This window comes from Equus asinus, chromosome 23, assembly GCF_041296235.1.
Source record: "Equus asinus isolate D_3611 breed Donkey chromosome 23, EquAss-T2T_v2, whole genome shotgun sequence".
NCBI classification, from domain to species: Eukaryota; Metazoa; Chordata; class Mammalia; order Perissodactyla; family Equidae; genus Equus; species Equus asinus.
Genome location: NC_091812.1, coordinates 49,691,395 through 49,712,123, shown reverse-complemented (window position 1 = coordinate 49,712,123; position 20,729 = coordinate 49,691,395). Strand labels below are relative to the sequence as shown.

Sequence of the window (20,729 nt, the reverse complement as noted above, 5' to 3'; positions counted from 1 at the left end):
TTCGTGATGGCATAGTGACACCTTCAGGGTTTACTGATGCCCAGATAATTGTCTTCCAGGCCTTCAGAGCACTTGGATCTTCTCTTCTTTCTTCTCTATTACTCAAGAGTCAGCTTCCAGGGAATAGTTACCACCCGCCAAACACAGTCTCCAAGTGTGACGTCTGACGGCCGCCTGCTCAGCTTTCTGACCCAGTGCTGGCGCGACTGCTACGTTGGGCCCTCTTCTCCCAACTCATCCTCCCGTTTCCCTCCTCCTCTTCTTCCTCTTCCTCTTTCTCCAGGAGGGGTGTGCAGCCGCACCACTGCCAATGGGCTGGGACTGAGTTTTTTTCTTTAGATGGATTGCTTTAATGGAGTATCAAATATATCAGATATTGAGCCAGCCCTGCATTCCTGGGATAATTCCCACTTGGTTGTGGTGTATAATTCTTTTTATATATTGTTGGAATTAATGTCATTTTTGTTGAGGATTTTTGCATCTATGTTCATGAGAGATATTAGTCTGCAGTTTTCTTTACTTGTAATGTTTTTGGTTTGGTATTAGGGTAATGCTGCCTTCATAAAGTGAGTTAGGAAGTATTTCCTCTGCTTCTATCCTCTGAAAGAGATTTTAGAGAATTGGTATAATTTCTTTCTTAAATGTTTGGTAAATTTCACCAGTGAATCCATCTGAGCCTGGTGCTTTCTGTTTTGGAAGGTTATTAACTATTAATTCAATTTTTAATAGGTATAAGCCTATTCAGATTGTCTATTTAATCTTGTGTGAGTTTTGGCAAATTGTGTCCTTCAAGGAATTGGTCCATTTCATCTAGGTTATCAAATTTGTTGGCACAGAATTGTTCACAGTATTCTTTTATTATCCTTTTAATGTCCATGGGATCTGTAGTGATGTCCCTTCTTTCATTTCTGATATTAGTAACTAGTGTCCTTTTTTTCTTAGTTATCTTGGCTAGGGGGGTGATCAATTTTATGGATCTTTTCAAAGAACCAGCTTTTGGTTTCATTAATCTTCCCTACTAATTTTCTATTTTCAATTTTATTGATTTATGCTCTAAATTTTATTATTTCTTTTCTCTTCTAAATTTGAATTTAATTTGCTCTTCTTTTTCAAAAGTTTCCTAAAATTGAAGCTTTGATTTTAGATCTTTGTTCTTTTCTAATACATGCAGGTAATGCTATAAATTTCCCTCTAATTGCTTTTGCTGCATCCCACAAATTTTAATAAGGTCTATGTTCATTTTTATTTTGTTTAAGGAATTTTTAAATTTCTCTTGAGATGTCTTCTTTGACTCATTTTTTAAGAAGTGTGTTGGTATTTTCTGTTATTGATTTCTAGTTTAATTCCATTATGATCTGAGAGCAGATATTGTATGATTTCTATTTTTTTGAGTTTTTTAAGGTCTATTTAATGGCCCTGATTGTGATCTGTCTTGGTGAATGTTCCATGTGAGCTGGAGAAGATTGTGTATTCTTCTGTGGTTGGATGAAGTAGTCAATAGGTGCCAGTTATTTCTAGTTGATTGTGGTGTTGTTGTTGAGTTCAACTATATCTTTATGCATTTTCTGTCTTCTGGATCTGTCCATTTATAATAAAGGGGTGTTGAAGTCTCCAACTGTAATAGTGGATTCATCTACTTTTCCTTGCAGTTCTATCAGTTTTTGCCTCACATGTTTTGATGCTCTGTTGTTAGTTGCATACACATTAAGGATTGTTATGACTTCTTGGAGAATTGATCCCTTATCATTATGTAATACCTTTCTTTATCTCTACTCTTAAAGATTGGCTAAAGAAATTCTTTAGATTTACATTGGTCCTCTTGTGGTTGACCCCATCCTTGAAGGAAAAGAATTTTTGCTGCTGGAGTCACACTGTTTAGGCCCTGTGCCCTCTGGTTCTCACAGACATGGAGATTTCATCATGTTCCTGACTCAGTTATCTTCACTGATGTGGCTGTGGACTTTACCTGAGAGGAGTGGACTTTACTGGACCCAACTCAGAAAAATCTATACAGAGATGTGATACTGGAGAGCTACAAGAACTTAACCACAGTAGGGCATTTTCTATTAATACATCTTCCCCTGTGAACAGAATATCATTTGTTCAAAGCCAATCTGATCTCTCAGTTGGAAGAGGAAGAAGAGTTGAGGACAGTGGAGAGAGGAGTCTTCCAAGAAAAGAATCCACAGTGGGTGGGAACTCTGATTGGAAGCAAGATGGGAAAGTCTTCAGTGAACATTCATGCCTTAAGACAACAGAAGAACTCAAAATGGAGGGAACACTTATAAGGATAATCAGTATAGAAAGCATCTACTGGAGAGAAATTTTCCAGGTTTAATCAGTGGGAAAAAGCCATCAGCCTGACTCCAGATATTGTGTACTGGAAGACTAGCATGCAAGACAAAGCCTTCAAATGCAGTGATGGTCAGAAAGCCTTTATCAATCAGTCTTACCTTCAAGCACAAATTCACAGTGGAGAAAAACTATGAATGGAAGGAATGCTCAAGATGTTTTATTCACTCCTCAAGCCTTGGTGTGCATGTAGAAACTCACACTGCTAACAGTTGTTACGAACATAAGGAATGCAGAAAATCCACTGAATGATCCACGTACCTTAACGCTCATGTCCAAGTTCACACTTGGACAATTAAAGAACAAAACTATTTAACCATAAGGAATGTGGGTAGGCCTTTATTAAGTCTTTCGAACTTGTTGAACATATAAAAATTCACACTGGAGAGAAGCTCTTTGTATGTGAGACATGTGAAAAATCCTTTAGAAATTCCTCATACTTTCATGTACACAATCAAATTCAAGCTGGACTAGAACCCTATAAATGTAAGAAACGCAGGAAAGGCTTTAAACATTCTGTGCCTCTTAATGTTCACATACAAACTTACACTGGACAGAAGCCTTTTAAATGTGACAAATTTGGAAAAGTCTTTGCTACTGCCTCAAATCTTACTAAACATTTAAGATCTCATGCTGAAGAGAAGCCTTTTGAGTGTAATGTATGTGGGAAAACAGTTCTTCATACCTAATCATTCATGAGTGTACTCACACTGGAGAGAAACCCTATAAATGTAAGGAATGTGGAAAAGGCTTTAAACACTCTTTGCCTCTGAAAGTTCACATGCAAACCCCCATTGGAGAGAAACCCTATGAATGTAAGGAATGTGGGAAATCCTTCACTCAATCCTTAGGGCTTATTGACCATATAAAATTTCATACTGGAAAGAAGCCTTTCAAATGTGATACACTTGGGACAGCATTTACTCTTTCCTCACTTTTTTTTTTTGAGGAAGATTAGCCCTGAGCTAACTGCTGCCAATCCTCCTTTTTGTGCTGAGGAAGACTGGCCCTGAGCTAACATCCGTGCCCATCTTCCTCTACTTTATATGTGGGACACCTACCACAGCATGGCTTGCCATGCAGTGCCATGTCCACACCTGGGATCTGAACTAGTGAACCCTGGGCTGGCAGAGCGGAATGTGTGTACTTCCCTGTTGTGCCATTGGGCCAGACCCTTTTCCTCACATCTTAATAGAAATTTTAGAACTTATGCTGGACAGAAGTCTTTTGAGTGTAACATATGTAGGAAAACATTTACCAGTTCTTTTTACTTTATGATTCACAAATGTATTCATACTAGAAAGAAACCCTATAAATGTGATGCATGTGGAGTAGGTTTAAACGTTCTGTGCACCTGAACATTCATATGTGAACCCACAGTAAAGAGAAACCCTATGAATGTAGGGAATGTGGGAAAGCCTTCATTCAGTCCTCAGGCCTTACTGAACATATAAAAAGTCACACTGGGGAGAAGCGTTTTAATTGTGGCACATGTGGGAAAGCTTTTTCTACTTCCTCAGATCTTATTACCCATTTTAGAACTCACACTGGAGAAAAGCCTTTTTTTTTTTTCAGTTGTACATTTTTGTTAGTCATGTTGTGGGTACACCACTTCCCCCTTTGTGCCCTCCCCCACCCCCCCTTTTCCCTGGTAACCACCAATCAGATCTCCTTGTCAATATATTAACTTCCACCTATGAGTGGAGTCATATAGAGTTTGTCTTTCTCTGACTGGCTTATTTCGCTTAACATAATACCCTCGAGGTCTATCCACGTTGCTGCAAATGGGCCAATTTTGTCTTTTTTTATGGCTGAGTAGTATTCCATTGTGTATATATACCATATCTTCTTTATCCAATCATCAGTTTCTGGGCATGTAGGTTGGCTCCACGTCTTGGCTATTGTAAATAATGCTGCGATGAACATAGGGGTGCAAGGGACCCTTGGGATTTCTGATTTCAGGTTCTTAGGATAGATACCCAGTAATGGGATGGCTGGGTCATAGGGTATTTCTATTTTTAACTTTTTGAGAAATCTCCATACTGTTTTCCATAGTGGCTGTACCAGTTTGCATTCCCACCAACAGTGTATGAGGGTTCCTTTTTCTCCACAACCTCTCCAACATTTGTCGCTCTTGGTTTTGGAGGTTTTTGCCAATCTAACGGGTGTAAGGTGATATCTTAGTGTAGTTTTGATTTGCATTGCCCTGATGATTAGCGATGATGAACATCTTTTCATGTGTCTATTGGCCATATTCATATCTTCTTTTGAGAAATGTCTGTTCATGTCCTCTGCCCATTTTTTGATCGGGTTGTTTGTATTTTTGTTGATAAGCCGTGTGAGTTCTTTGTATATTACGGAGATTAACCCTTTGTTGGATAAGTGGCTTGTAAATATTTTTTCCCAATTAGTGAGCTGTTTTTTTGTTTCAATCCTGTTTTCCCTTGCCTTGAAGAAGCTCTTTAGTCTGATGAAGTCCCATTTGTTTATTCTTTCTATTGTTTCCCTCAACTGAGGAGTTATAGTGTCTGAAAAGATTCTTTTGAAACTGATGTCAAAGAGTGTACTGCCTATATTCTCTTCTAGAAGACTTATTGTTTCAGGCCTAATCTTTAGGTCTTTGATCCATTTTGAGTTTATTTTGGTGTGTGGTGAAAAAGAATGGTCAATTTTCAATCTTTTGCATGTGGCTGTCCAGTTTTCCCAGCACCATTTGTTGAAGAGACTTTCTTTTCTCCATTGTAGGCCCTCTGCTCCTTTGTCGAAGATTAGCTGTCCATAGATGTGTGGTTTTATCTCTGGGCTTTCAATTCTGTTCCATTGATCTGTGGACCTGTTTTTGTACCAGTACCATGCTGTTTTGATCACTGTAGCTTTGTAGGATGTTTTGAAATCGGGGATTGTGATTCCGCCGGCTTTGTTTTTCTTGCTCAGGATTGCTTTAGCAATTTGCGGTCTTTTGTTCCCCCATATGAATTTTAGGATTCTTTCTTCAATTTCTGTGAAGAATGTTCTTGGGATTCTGATTGGGATAGCATTGAATCTGTAGATTGCTTTAGGTAGTATGGACATTTTAACTATGTTTATTCTTCCAATCCATGTGCATGGAATGTCTTTCCATCTCTTTATGTCATCGTCAATTTCTTTCAAGAAAGTCTTGTAGTTTTCATTGTATAGATCCTTCACTTCCTTGGTTAAGTTATCCCAAGGTATTTTATTCTTTTCGTTGCGATTGTGAATGGGATTGAGTTCTTGAGTTCTTTTTCTGTTAGTTCATTGTTAGTGTATAGAAATGCTACTGATTTATGTATGTTGATTTTATACCCTGCTACTTTGCTGTAGTTGTTGATTATTTCTAATAGTTTTTCTATGGATTCTTTGGGGTTTTCTATTTATAAGATCATGTCGTCTGCAAACAGCGAGAGTTTTACTTCTTCATTGCCTATTTGGATTCCTTTTATTTCTTTTTCCTGCCGAATTGCTCTGGCCAACACCTCCAGTACTATGTTGAATAGGAGTGGTGAAAGTGGGCACCCTTGTCTTGTTCATGTCCTCAGAGGGATGGCTTTCAGTTTTTGTCCATTGAGTATGATGTTGGCTGTGGGTCTGTCATATACGGCCTTTATTATGTTGAGGTACTTTCCTTCTATACCCATTTTATTGAGGGTTTTTATCATAAATGGGTGTTGGATCTTGTCGAATGCTTTCTCTGCATCTATTGAGATGATCATGTGGTTTTTGTTTTTCATTTTGTTGATGTAGTGTATCACGTTGATTGACTTGTGGATGTTGAACCATCCCTGTGTCCCTGGTATAAATCCCACTTGATCATGGTGTATAATCTTTTTGATGTATTGCTGTATTCAGTTTGCCAGAATTTTGTTGAGGATTTTTGCATCTATGTTCATCAGTGATATCGGCCTATAGTTCTCCTTCTTTGTGTTGTCCTTGTCAGGTTTGGGGATCAGAGTGATGTTGGCTTCATAGAATGTGTTAGGGAGTTCTCCATCTTTCTCAATTTTCTGGAATAGTTTGAGAAGAATAGGTATTAAGTCTTCTTTGAATGTTTGGTAGAATTCTCCAGAGAAGCTGTCTGGTCCTGGACTCTTATTTTTGGGGAGGTTTTTAATTACCGTTTCTATTTCCTTACTTGTGATTGGCGTATTCAGATTCTCCATTTCTTCCTGATTCAGTTTGGGGAGATTGTAGGAGTCTAGGAATTTGTCCATTTCTTCCAGGTTGTTCAGTTTGTTGGCATATAGTTTTTCATAGTATTCTCTTATGATCCCTTGTATTTCATTGGTATCTGTTGTGATTTCTCCTCTCTCATTCCTAATTTTATTTATTTGCGATTTCTCTCTTCTTTTCTTGGTGAGTCTGGCTAAAGGTTTGTCGATTTTGTTAATTTTTTTGAAGAACGAACTCTTTGTTTCATTGATCCTTTCTATTGTCTTTTTTGTTTCAATATCGTTTATTTCTGCTCTTATTTTTATCATTTCCCTCCTTCTACTGACTCTGGGCTTTGTTTGTTCTTCTTTTTCTAGTTCTGTTTGGTGTCGTTTGAGGTTGCTTATGTGAGCTTTTTCTTGTTTAGTGAGGTGAGCCTGTATTGTGATGAATTTCCCTCTTAGGACTGCTTTTGCTGCATCCCAAATGATTTGGTATGTCATGTTCTCATTTTCATTTGTCTCCAGATAATATTTGATTTATTCTTTAATTTCTTCAATGATCCATTGTTTGTTCAGAAGCGTGTTGTTTAGTCTCCACATTTTTGCACCTTTCTCTGCTTTTTTCTTGTAGTTGATTTCTAGTTTCATAGCATTATGATCAGAAAAGATGCTTGATATTATTTCAACTCTCTTGTATTTATTGATGTTTGCTTTGTTTCCCAAAATATGGTCAATCCTTGAGAATGTTCCATGTGCACTTGAGAAGAATGTGTAATCTGCTGTTTTTGGATGAAGTGTTCTATATATATCTATTAAGTCCATCTGGTCTAATTTTTCATTTAATTCTATTATTTCCTTGTTGATTTTCTGTCTGGATGTTGGAGAAAAGACTTTTGAGTGTAATATATGCAAGAAAACATTTACCAGTTCTTCATCCTTTATCATTCCCAAGCATATTCATATTAGAGAGAAACCCTATGACTGTAAGGAATGTGGAAAAGTGTTTAAACGTTTTGTACACCTTAACATTGACATGTAAACCCACTTTGGAGAGAAATCCTTTGAATGTAAAGAATGTGGGAAAATCTTCATGCAATCCTCAGGCTTTACTGAGCATATAAAAACTCACACTGGAGAGACACTTTTTAAATATGACACATTTGGAAAAGCCTTTGCTCTTTCCTCATATCTTAACAGATATTTTAGAATTCATACTGGACAGAAGTCTTTTGAGTGTAACATATGTGGAAAAACATTTAGCAGTTCTTCATACATTTTCATGCATGATAGTACTCACACTGGAGAGAAACCCTATAAATGTAAGGAATGTGGGAAAGCCTTCAGTTTTTCCACTTCTTTTCAGCATCTTGAAAGAACTCACCTGGAGATAAATGCTATCAATCTAAGGAAGGTGGTAAAACCCTCAGTAGTACCGATTCACTTCAAAGACATGAAAAGACCATAAAGCAGAGATGTTCTGCATATGTAAGGAATGAGGGAAAGTCAACAGAATCTCCTCACAGCCCAGCAGATATGGACTCACAATGAAGCCATGCTATTAAGAAACATAGAAAGCTCTTCACTATTTCCTCAGTGAAATTATACTATATAAGAGAGATCTTGTGGTGGAGAGAAATCCAACTCATGTAAGACATGTGGGAAAATTGTTGTTCTGCTAGTGTTCATGTGATTGCACTGTGGAGAAAGACTTTATGAATGTCAGAAGTTTTGTAGAATCATTATAATTTTCCATTAGATTGTTTCTCATCCTTAATAAACATGGGGTGATTCACAGCCAAGAAAAACTGAAAATAGGAAATATGGGAAAGGCTACTGTGAGTGTGAATCTTAGGGCCCTCTTAGATGCATGACATTCTGAGTGGTCCTATAGATCTATTCTAAGCATTTGTGATTAGGCCCTAAACATTGCTACAGACTATGTGTCTTTTTTTCCACTAATAGACCAATCTGTTTGCTACATCTTCCACGTTGCAACCTGATCAAAAGTGGGTCTACAGGATTTATGCTTAATCCTCTTCTAACCACCTGGATTCTCCTGTTGGCTTGACGTGGTCTTACTCTATGAAGACAGTGACTGCTCAATTATTCTTTCTGAATTCATTTGCAATAAGTCACATCAGCCAAAGAGGTAGGAAAAATATGTCTCTGTAAATTTTTTCAAATTGCCTTGTTCCTCCCACACCTGATCCTTTCAGATAAAAAGTCAGCATCAAGCATGGGGTGAGTGGCAAATATGTCTCACCTACTGATATGAGACATCTTGATTTCATGACTTTTTTAGATGAACAGCAACCTTACCTCCTGGGGAGGACCTTTAACCTCAAGCAGTCCAGGATGATGGTGAGAATAAGGAACATTGTCTTTCACACCATATCCAACACCACAGCCTGGCAAAATAATGATATTTTTTGTCTATGTCAAGCAACAGCTGTCACTGGTCATATGACATGCATTTGTGTTTGTCATTTTATCCATGGGCTGTGAAAATAGAAAAACTGATGTCAATATAGCTGGTCCCAATAATCTGCTCTGCTTGATGCCCTCACTGGCAGTTCCTGAATGTGACCATTGGTTGCAGACAGACCAGGACAACCACATTTCAGCTTCAGTGATAGAAATTCACATAGTTCAGATGCTCGAGCAGCGTTGGGTTATGTCACATATGGCCATCAGGCAGGCAGCTGTTTGATGACACTTTCTTGAGACTTGATCAAAACACTGGATGATAATCTAAATCAAGCTTGACAATAAATCCTGAATGAGAAGACAAACAAACAAACAAATTCTTCAAACAACAAGGAAGTGATAAAAGAAAGAAGCATCAAGAAATAGGAAGGAATAACAGAAAAAGCAAAAATATGTGTTCATGCAAGACTTTCCCTTTTCTCATGAGTTTTTTTTTTTACAACATATTTTATGGTTGAAACATAAAACACAAATTAGAATACATTCTGATACTCAACACAATGATATTAAAAGTGAGGGAGGTAAAGGGACCTAGATGGAAGTGAGTTTTCTACACTTCAAAATGTAAAATGTTAAAACAAGTACACTGTCATAAGTCACACAGACATACAAACACACAGAACAGTATTCCCCAGAGCAACCACTAAAAAAATACAAAGAGTTAATCTCTAAAAGTATAAATAAACCAAGATTGAGTACTAAAAAGTATACTAGTAATCCACAGGAAAGCAAGAGAAGAGAGACACAAAGGAATGAGAAATAGAAAAAACAAATAGAAAGCAAATAATAAAATGGCCCACTTAAGCACTAACATATCAATAATTACCTTAAATGAAAATGGTCTAAATACACTAATAAAAAGACAGAGATTGGCAGAGTGGATAACACACACTCCAACTATATGCTAATCACAAGAAACTTACTTCAAATTCAATGACATAGGTAGGCTGAAAGGAAAAGGATGGAAAAAGATATACCATACAAATATTAATTTAAAAAGAGAAGGAGTGGCTACATTAACATTTGATAAAGTAGAACTTAGAGCAAGGAGAATTAGCAGAGACAAAGAGGGGCATTACTTAAGGACAACAAGAATACTCCACCAGGAAGATAGAATGATCCTAAATATATACAGACAAGACAACAAGATTACTCTATCAGGAAGATATAATGATCCTAACTGTATATGGACCAGTCAATAGAGCTGCAAGACACATGAAGTAAAAACTGAAAGAACTGAAAGGAGAAATAGATAAATGCACAGCTGTAGTTGGGGACTTCAACACCCCCTCCTCAGCAACAAATAGAACCACTAGAGAAAAAAATCAGCAAGGACATAGGAAATCTAAACAAGACAATCAACCAACAGGTTTTAATTGGCACTTACAGAAGATTCCATGAAACAACAGCATAGTACATATTGCTTTTCTCAAGTGCACAGGGACCATTCAGAAAAACAGTTCAAATCCTTGGCCATGAAACAAATTTCAAAAAATTTTAAAAGAGTTGAAATCATACATAGTGTATTCTGTGATCATAAAGAAATCAAGCTAGCAGTTAGTAACAGAAAGACAACAGGAAAATCTCTAAACATGTGAAAATTATACAACACACTTTTAAATAATCTGTGGGTCAAACAGAAAGTCTCAAAGGAGATTTTAAAATATGTATAACTGAATGAAAAGAAAATGCAACATATCAAAATACATGGAATGCAGTTAAAGCAGTGGTAAGAGGAAAATTTATAGCACTAAGTGTCTACCTCAACGAACTAGGAAAAAGAAGAGAAAAATTAACTCCAAACAAATAGAAGGAAGGGAATAATAAAGAGCAGAAATCAATGAAATTGAAAAAAAGAAAACAATAGAAAAAACAAAAAACTGCTTCTTCAAAAAACTCAATAAATTGATACACCTCTATCAAGACTGGAAAAATCAAAAGAAGACACAAATCACTAATGTCAGAAATTAAGTAGGGAATATGACTATAGATCCTACAGCCATTAAAAAGATAATAAAGGAATAATCTAAACAAATTTATATTAATTAATCAATAGCTTAGAAAAAATGGATTAATTCCTCAAAACCCACAAACTCCCAAAATTCAACCAAGATGATATAGATAATCTGAGTAACACTCTAACCATTGAAGAAATAATTTAGAAGCTCCCAGAAAATAAATCCTCAGGCCCAGATGGTTTCACTGGAGAGAGCTACAAAACATTTTTAAAAATTAACATTAATTTTACAAAATTTCTCTCAGAAAATAAAAGAAGAGAGAACACTTCTCAACTCGTTTATTAAGGCCAATATTATTCTGACACTAAAACCAGACCAAGATAGTACCAAATAAGAAAATTACAGACCAATATCTCTCATGAACTTAGCACAAAAATCTTCAACAAAATATTAGCAAACAAATCAAAGAATGTATAAAAAGAATTAAACACCAAGACCAATTAGGATTTATTTCAGGTATGCAAGACTGTTCAAATATTTAAAAATTAATCAGTGTAATTCACCATATCAACAAGCTAAAAAAGAAAAATTATATGACCATATCAGATAATTTCCCTCCTCCCTAAAAAGATTTTAACAAAATCCAACACTTATTCAGTATAAAAATTCTCACCAATTTAGGAACAGAAGGGAATTACCCCCAACTTGATAGAAAATGTGCATCAAAAAGCCTACAGCTAACATCATACTTAATCATGAAAGACTTAATGCTTTCCCCCTAAGATCAGGAACAAAGTAGGAATGCTCATTCACTCTAACAACCCTTATTCAACATAGTACTGGAAAGTCTAGCCACTGTAATAAGGCAAGAAAAGAAAATAGAGAACAAGAAAGGAAGAAGTAAAACTGTTTCTATTTGCAGATGACATGATTGTCTATATAGAAAATACCAAGGTATCTACCAAAAACCCCCCAAAATTCTCCCAGAATGAATAAGTAAATTCAGCAAGTTTCCAGGACACAAGACCAACATACAAAAATCGACCATGTTCCTATATACCAGCAATGAACACATGGAAACCAGAAGTTAAAATACAAAACCATTTCAATTGCTCCAAAGAAAATTAAATACTTAGGTATATGTTTAACAAAATATGTGCAGGATCTGATTATTACAAAATTCAGATGAAAGAAATTAAAGGAAATCTAAATAAATGGAGAGACACTTTTCATGGATTAGAAAACTAAACACAGTGAAGGTATCATTTCTCCCAAAACTGATCTATAAGCTTAATGTAATTCCTATGAAAATCTCTGTAGATTTTCAGTAGACACAGCAAAGTTATTCTAAAATTATATGGAAAGGCATAGCCATAAAATAGCTAAAGCAATTTTGATTAAGAAGAATAAAGTGGAATAAATAAGTTTACCTGATATTAAAGCTTAATGTGTATCTACCATAATTAACATGGTGTGATATTGGCAGAGGGATAGACACATAGACCAATGGAACTGAATAGAGAATTTGAAAGTAGGCCCACATGAATACACTAACTGATTTTTGACAAAAATGCAGAAGCAACTCAATAAATAACCTTTTCAATGAAAGGAGTGGAGCCATTGGATATCCCCAGGAACATATCTAACAAAAGACTAGATCTGTAATATATAAGAAACTCTCACACTGAACAGCAAACAAACAAATAAATAAAACATCCAAACAATCCAATTAGAAAATGGGGAAAATATATGAAATTTCACTGAAGAGGATATGCAGATGGCAAATAAAGACATTAAAAGCTGTTCCACATCATCAGCCATCGGGAAAATGCAGATTATAACCACAATGAGGTACTATACTCCTATCAGAATTGCTAAAATAAAGTGGTAAAATCACCAAATACTGTCGCAGATGCAGAGAAACTGGCTCACTCATGCATTGCTGGTGGGAATGTAAAATGCCACAGCCACCATGGAACACAGCTTGTCAGTTTCTGAAAAGCTAAACACCTAATTTCCGTACAAGCCAGCAATTGCACTCTTGGACGTCTGTTCCAGAGGAATGGACGTTTATGTTTGCACAAAAACCTGTACACGAGTGTTCATAGCAGCTTTATTGAGCCAAAACCTGGAATCAGCCCAGATGTCCTTCAACAGATGAACAGTTTAACAAACTGTGGTACAGCCATCCTGTGGAATACTACTCAGCAATAAAAAGCTTTTTGCTTTTTGTATCGTTACATAGAATTTGGATTAACTTACAGGGAATTATATTGAGTGAAAAAAGTCATAAATTCCAACTCCAAAGGTTACATACTGTAGGATTCCACTGCTATAACATTTTTGAACTGACAAAATTTTAGACACAGAGGAAGTTAATGGTGGCCGGGGGTAAGGCATGGGGGTTGGAGGGAGGTAGTGTGGTTATGAAAGGCAACATGAGGGATAATTGCAATGACGGCACTATCCGCTATGCTGAGTGTGGGGGTGGATACGTGAACTTATATACACATATGATAAAATTATGTACAGCTAAACACACGAATACAAGTAAAACTCGGGAAATCTGAACAGGATCGGTGGATTGTATCAATAGCAATATCCTCCTTTTGATTCACATATTGTACTTTCACAAATGCTGCCACTTGGGGGAAACTGGTAAGATGCACATGAGCTCTTTTCTGTATTGTCTCTTGCAACTGCACGTGACTCTACAGTTATCTCAATACACATTTCAATTGAAATTTTATCTGGAAGAGAAACTACACAACAATAGGCTTCTAGGGGGGCCGGCCCGTGGCCGAGTGGTTAAGTTCGTGCACTCCGCTGCGGCGGCCCAGGGTTTCGCTGGTACGGATCCTGGGCGCGGACATGGCACCTCTGGTCAGGCCACGTTGAGGCGGCATCCCACATGCCACAACTAGAATGACCTGCAACTAAGATATACAACTATGTACCGGGGGGATTTGGGGAGATAAAGCAGAAAAACAAAAACAACCCCCCCCACCCAAAAAAACAATAGCCTTCTAAAAATGCAACATATAAGCACAAACAAAAGAACAAAGGAGATAGATCTTTCTGGATATCAAGAAGTAATATAAAGCCACAATAATTAAACAGAGTACTATTAGTACAGGAAGTCAATTGCACGTAATAGAGAATCCATAAACAGAACCACATATATTTGAGAAATTAGTATATTATGAGGGCAACATTTCCCTTCACTGAAGAAAGGAAAAGCTAAGTGATAGAAAAATTTACTATTAATTTGGAAAAATAAGAGATCTTTATGTCACACTACACATAAAATAAATTCAAGATGAATTAAAATCAACATGTAAAGAAAAAACTATATAATCTGCTGGGTGGAATATAGGAGGGTTTTGTAAAATATATAATTTTAAGGTAGGGAAGAGGCTTCAGAAAAAGATAAAAACAATTAATGGAAAATGGACAAGCTATTTTTAAGGAATTATTTGCATACAATTAATATATCAAAATAATTTTATTAAACTAAATGTGGTAAGACCACAGTTTGTAAAACTCCATTGGCAGTTAATTTGCTATTTTGTGACACCTAGAAAACAATCAAATTGCCCAGGTAAACTGATGAATATGCCTTCATAAACATGTGACTCTCTTGTAAAACCAGATACCAGCCTAAAATACGACTTGGTGGGTGTCACAATCCCCAGCTCATGATGGACAACTCTGTTTTGGTCACATAATCCTTTGATGTCCTATGGTCAGGCACTCAGTAGTCTGCCTAGAGCTGCTTTTTGCAGACAGCACAGTCTTTCTCTGGAAACCTAGATGTCTGCACTGTGACCCTCCTATTGGGGCTTGTCAGAAAATCCTCACAGCAGTCTTATTTACTGCAGATGCCCCACACTGAGGGATATGCTGGGTCCAAGTGGGAGTGTTGCATATACCAGTCTGAATCTACTGCAGAGCCCCGTCTTGTACGGGCCTTCTGATCACCCAATAAATGGGTCAGAAAGTATTCAAAATCTGAAGCAGCCTACCTAGTGCTGCGCTTTTGTCTTCATGGATAAAAGTGCAAGGATTTATCTTACATCCTTGAGGGGATGTTCTGGAATACGTCAAACCATCACATTTCTAAAATTTTCACCGATAGGACATGCCCTCAAATCTTGCAGAGTTGATTTCCAACCTCTGGGGAGTATGTGGCTGGCATTCAGAGTACTTGCTACTTCAAGTTCATCTGATCCAAGGAACATGACATTATTAATATGCTAGAACAGATGATATTCTGCACAGCATGCAATCAAGATCGCTTTGACTATCTTATGACAAATAGTGAGAGAGTTAATACAACCCTGGGGTAAAACCAGGAATGTGTTTTTCTGTCTGTTCTAAGTAAATGTGTATTTGTGTACTGCTTTGATCTTCTCTCCTGTTGAAGTTGAAAAGAATAAGTTTGCCGTATCAAGAGCTGCATATCATTGGCCTGGGGCTCTGCCGATCAGTCTGGTAAAGATACAAATTCAGTAGAGGAACTGTAATTGAGCTTCCACTTAGCTGAGTTGTGTGGTCCATCATCAACTGTTATGATTTTGCAAGGTCCAGACTGGTGAATTGAATGGAATAATGAGTGACTGCCATCTTGGCAGCCTTTAAGTCTTTGAGATTGGCCTAATTTCTGCCATTATATTCAAAATGCAATATTGCTTCTGATTTACTCTCTTGGCTCAGGCAGGAGGCAGCTTCAGAGGGGTCCATTTGGCCATTCCTGCTGTTATGACTCGTTCAAAACAGATCAGGAAATCAATTTAATGATTCTGTCAGCTGAAAAATCACATCTGTTTTAATGATGTCCTCAGTGGGATTAGGAAAATGATCACATAGTAGATGCCTGGACATATGAACCCACTGTGGTGTAGATGTAGACCAGAACTCCTCTTATTACCTGACCTCTGTATGATCCACTTTAATCAGAGCTCATTATGGTGTTTAGGGTCCTAGGTGCCAGCGTCAGTTTGGATCCTGTGTCCAAAAAAGTAGTATTCCCTTTTGTACAGTGTGAAATTATTGTGTAACTGTAGGTCCCTTTGGAAGAAGAATTGAGAAAACCACTACTGCATATCTGAAGTGTTGCAGGGTCCTTCCTCCAAGCAATCTTTTTGTTTTAAAGATTGGCTCCTGAGCTAACATGTGTTGCCAATCTTTTTTCTTCTTCTTCTTCTCTCCAAAGCCCCCCAGCACACACTTGTATATTCTAGTTGTAGGTCCCTCTGGTTGTGCTATGTGGGACGCCACCTCAGCACGGCCTGATGAGCAGTGCTAGGTCGGTGACCAGGATCCACACCGGTGAAACCCGGGCTGGTGAATGGGAGTGTGCGAACTCAACCACTCGGCCACAGGGCTGGCCCCCCAGGCAATCTCTAATCAACAGACTCTAGGTCTGAGAACAGATTCAAGTCTGGAAGCAGTGTGAGGGATTATGATTTTTTTTATTGCAGCAGCTGACATCAGTATTCTCCTCACCCACCCGTGACCTTTTTTGATGATACACATCAAGATTGGCTACCCATCCCTCTATTTCATCCCTAAGAACACTGTGATCTGTCAGCCTTCACTACATATCCCGGAGGGTTGGGGCCCCCAGTTGCCATTCTGGCTTTGCATTACGGCAATTATGTCCACCTTGCCTCTCACTGTCTTGCATGCTGTCACTTGGCTTCTGATATTTCAGGATCCTTTCATCTTAATTGTCACTAGGGACCCCATTTCCATAGCAGCAACCCCAGCCTACAAGAGACAGTCATCATTGAGCTTCTTAACACTTCCAGTGACCCCCTCACTAGAGAATTCTTATTATTCTAGTAAAAGGAGTGTCCTCTACACTCTCCTGGACAATATAGTCAGCCAGTGAGTTCTACGGTCTTTTATAATAAATCTAGTTTAGTGTGCCCACTCTTTGAACCATTTGACCTTTTCCTCAATACTTTGCTAGGGTAATTGTGGCAACTTCACCTATTTTGCAATAAACTATGATTATTTTCCAAGCTTCAAGTAGTCATTCCAGTAATATATTAAGATCAATCTCAGGTGTCTTTGGCAGGATGTTAAAGTATGAGTCACAGGGAATGTCCCATATCAACAAACTCTTGCATATACAGCCTTATATTCTTTTCAGCACTCTCAAGATCCATTTCCAGGCATGTTCTTCCAGTTCTTGTTGATATTATTTTAGTTAGATTCTGTAGCTCTTCTGTGAAATACTCTTTACTTCTGAAGCCTGGGCAGTACTTCCATGGTTGAGCTATGCTATAACTTGACTCTAAGTATCAATCTAAAAGCAATGGTGGGGGATGGGGAAAGATTTTTGAGAAAGGCAAGTATCATCTTGAGAGGCACTTGTCTCAGGTGAAGTATGCCTGGTCTCTAGGCACAGGAGGACTGCTATCTTCCAGCAACGGAGGAGTGGGTTTTTTGCCAGCCCAGAGGGTTCAGAGGAACCTGAGGGTTCACACTTCTCAATTACAGTCACAATTACCCTGATACCAAAGCCAGATAAAGATACTACAATAAAAGAAAACTTCAGATAAATATCCCTGATGAATACAGATGCAAATATTCTCAACAAAATAGTAGCAAAGTGAATTCAACAACACATTAAAAGGATCACACACTGTAACCAAGAGGGATTTATCCCTGGGATGCAAGGATGGTTCAATATATGCAAATCAACAAATGTGAAACACCATATTAACAGAACAAAAGGTAAAAATCATCTGATTATCTCAATAGACGCAGAAAAAGCATTTGACAAAATACAACATCCTTTCATTATTAAAACCCTCAACAAATTGGGGATAGAAGAAACATATAGCAACATAATAAAGGCCACATACAACAAACCCACAGTTAACAGTACATTCAAAAAATTGAAGCTGTTCCTCTAAGATCAGAAACAAGACAAAGGTGTCTGCCCTCACCTCTCTTATTCAACATATTACTGGAAGTCCTAAATAGCTAGAGAAAATAGGCAAGACAAAGAAATAAAAAGGCCTTTAAGTCAGAAAGGAAGAAGTAAAATTGTCATTATTTGCAGATGATATGATCCTATATATAGAAAATCCTAAAGATTCAACCAAAAACTGTTGGAACTAATAGACGAATTCACTAAAGTTACAGGATGTAAAGTAAACATACAGAAGTCAGTTGCATTTCTATACACTAACAATGAAACATCCGAAAAAGAAATAAAGAAAAATATCCCATTCACAATAGCATCATAAACAAAATTCTTAGGAATATATTTAAAGTAGGAAGTGAAAAATCTATACAATGAAAACTACAAGACTTTGATGAAAGAAATTGAAGACACAAACAAATGTAAAGATATCCTGTGTTCAGGGATCAGAAGAATTAATATTGTTAAAAATCTCCATACTACCCAAAGCCTTCTATAGATTCAACACAATATCTATCAAAATTATAATTTTTCACAGAAATAGAAAAATAACCCTAAAATTTTTATGGAACCTCAGAAGACCTCAAATGGTCGAAGCAATCCCGAGAAAGAACAAAGCTGGAGGCATCACACTTCCTTATTTCAAACTGTACTACAAAGCTATAAAAATTAAAACAGTTGGCACTGGCATAAAAACAGACACATAGGCCAAAGGAATAGAATAGAGAGCCCAGAAATAAACCCCAGCGTATATAGTCAACTAACAACTGACAAAGGAGCCAAGAACACTTAATAGTCTCTTCAATAAACGGTGTTGGGGAAACTGGATAACCACATGCAGAAAAATGAAATTGGACCTGTGTCTTACAACACTCACAAAATTGAACTCAAAATGCATTACAGACTTAAACATAAGACCTGATACCATAAAACTCCTAGAAGAAACATAGAGAAGAAGTTCCTTGACATTGGTCTGGGTAATGATTCTTTTTGGATATGAAATAAAAAAAGCACAAGTAACAAAAGCAAAAATCAACAAGTGGAACTACATCAAACTAAAAACACCAAGCACAGCAAAAGAAACAGTCAACAAAATGAAAAGGCGACATATGGAAGTGGAGAAAATATTTGCAAACTGGTATAATCAGATAAGGGGTTAATATAAAAAATATATAAAGAACTCATACAACTCAGTAACAAAAAAACACAAGTAATATGACTAAAAAATGAGCAGAAAACCTGAATAGACGTTTTTCCAAAGAAGACATCCAAATGGTCAAGAATTACATGAAAAGATGCTCAACATCGCTAATCATCATGGAAATGCAAATCAAAACCACAATGACCTATCAACTTACACCTGTTAGAATGGCTATCATCAAGAAGATAAGAGATAACAAGTGTTGTGAGGATGTGGAGATAACGGATCCTTATACACTGTTGGTAGGAATCTAAACTGGTTTACCCACTTGGAAAACAGTACGGAGGTTCCACCAAAAATTAAAAATAGAAATACCATATGGTCCAGCAATCCCACTTCTGGGTATATATTCAAAGGAAATGAAAACAGGTATCTGCACTCCCATGTTTATTGCAGCATTATTCACAATAGCCAAGATATGGAAACAACCTAAGTGTCTATCAATGGCTAAGTGGATAAAGAACATGTGGTATATATATATACAATGGAATATTATTCAGCCATGAGAAAGAAGGAAATCTTGCCATTTGTGACAACATGGATGATTCTTGAGGGCATTATGCTAAGACAGAGAAAGACAAATACTGTATAATATCACTTACATGTGGAATCTAAAAAACTGAACTCATAAAAACAGAGAGTAGAATGGTGTTTACCAGAGACAGGTGTGGCGGTGGGAGAGGAATTGGGGATATGTTGTTTAAGGGTACAAACTTGGAACTAGTAGATAAATAAGTCCTAGAGGTCCGATGCACAGCCTAGTGATTATAGACAGCAATACTGTGTTATAAACTTCAAAGATGCTAAGAGACTAGATCTTAATTGTTCCCACTGGAAAAAAAAGGTAATTATGTGACGTGGTAGAGACGTTAGCTAACAGTATGGTGGTAATCATATTGCAATATATAAATGTATTAAATCAACAAGTTGTACACCTTAAACTTACATTAAGTTACATGTCAGTTATATCTCAACAAAAATAAATTTTTGAAATTCCCAATTGCATTTTCTCTGATGTCCCAGGCGAGTTCTCAGCATCCCTCTCTTTCCCTTTCAGGACCCTGACTGTGTAGGAGAATTCCCGGGACATCAGAGTAAATGCGATTTGACTTGCTGGGACTATGTATTCACACATGCACCTTTTTTCTTTTTTCTTTGTAAATTTACTATTGTTATAAACAGATCCTGGGCCTAATTTTTAGTCCCATCATGCCCCGTGGTTGCAGGAGATTGAAATCTCCTTAAGTGCTGCCAAATAAAATTTCTGGCTTTTATACTATGTCTTAAGCTGATAATTGACTGACCTGACACTGGCATTTTCTTCCTTCAACATACCAGTACCACTTAATAGTAGCCACCCAATTCCAGAGTTTTTATAATTATTTTTGCTCCCATATCTTTCAAATACTAGACATATTACACAAGGGCATCCTTTCCCACTCATACGGCCTCCCAAGTGACCACAGGTAAGTCGTAGTAATTGTGATACTACAGCATGTGGGGGTTATCATCCCCAGTGATCACCAGTAATGGGGTCTTCACTGTCATTTGGATAGTGAATGATGCAAATCCGGAACCCCATGCTGAAAACGTGCTTCCTAGGACCATTTCTGATATGCTCT

The 20,729-nt window shown here is 37.2% G+C and overlaps 1 protein-coding gene across 1 annotated transcript in view; it reads right to left on the bottom strand.

Moving 5' to 3' along the window:
• Positions 1–9,257: 9,257 nt before the first annotated feature.
• The window catches only part of CNTLN (centlein), a 332,812-nt gene continuing 321,340 nt past the window's right edge, over positions 9,258–20,729 (bottom strand). The window contains exon 27 of the mRNA XM_070495463.1: positions 9,258–9,296. Within this exon, the coding sequence (XP_070351564.1) occupies positions 9,273–9,296 (24 nt within the window). The 3' untranslated portion in view covers positions 9,258–9,272. The remainder of the gene's footprint in view (positions 9,297–20,729) is intronic.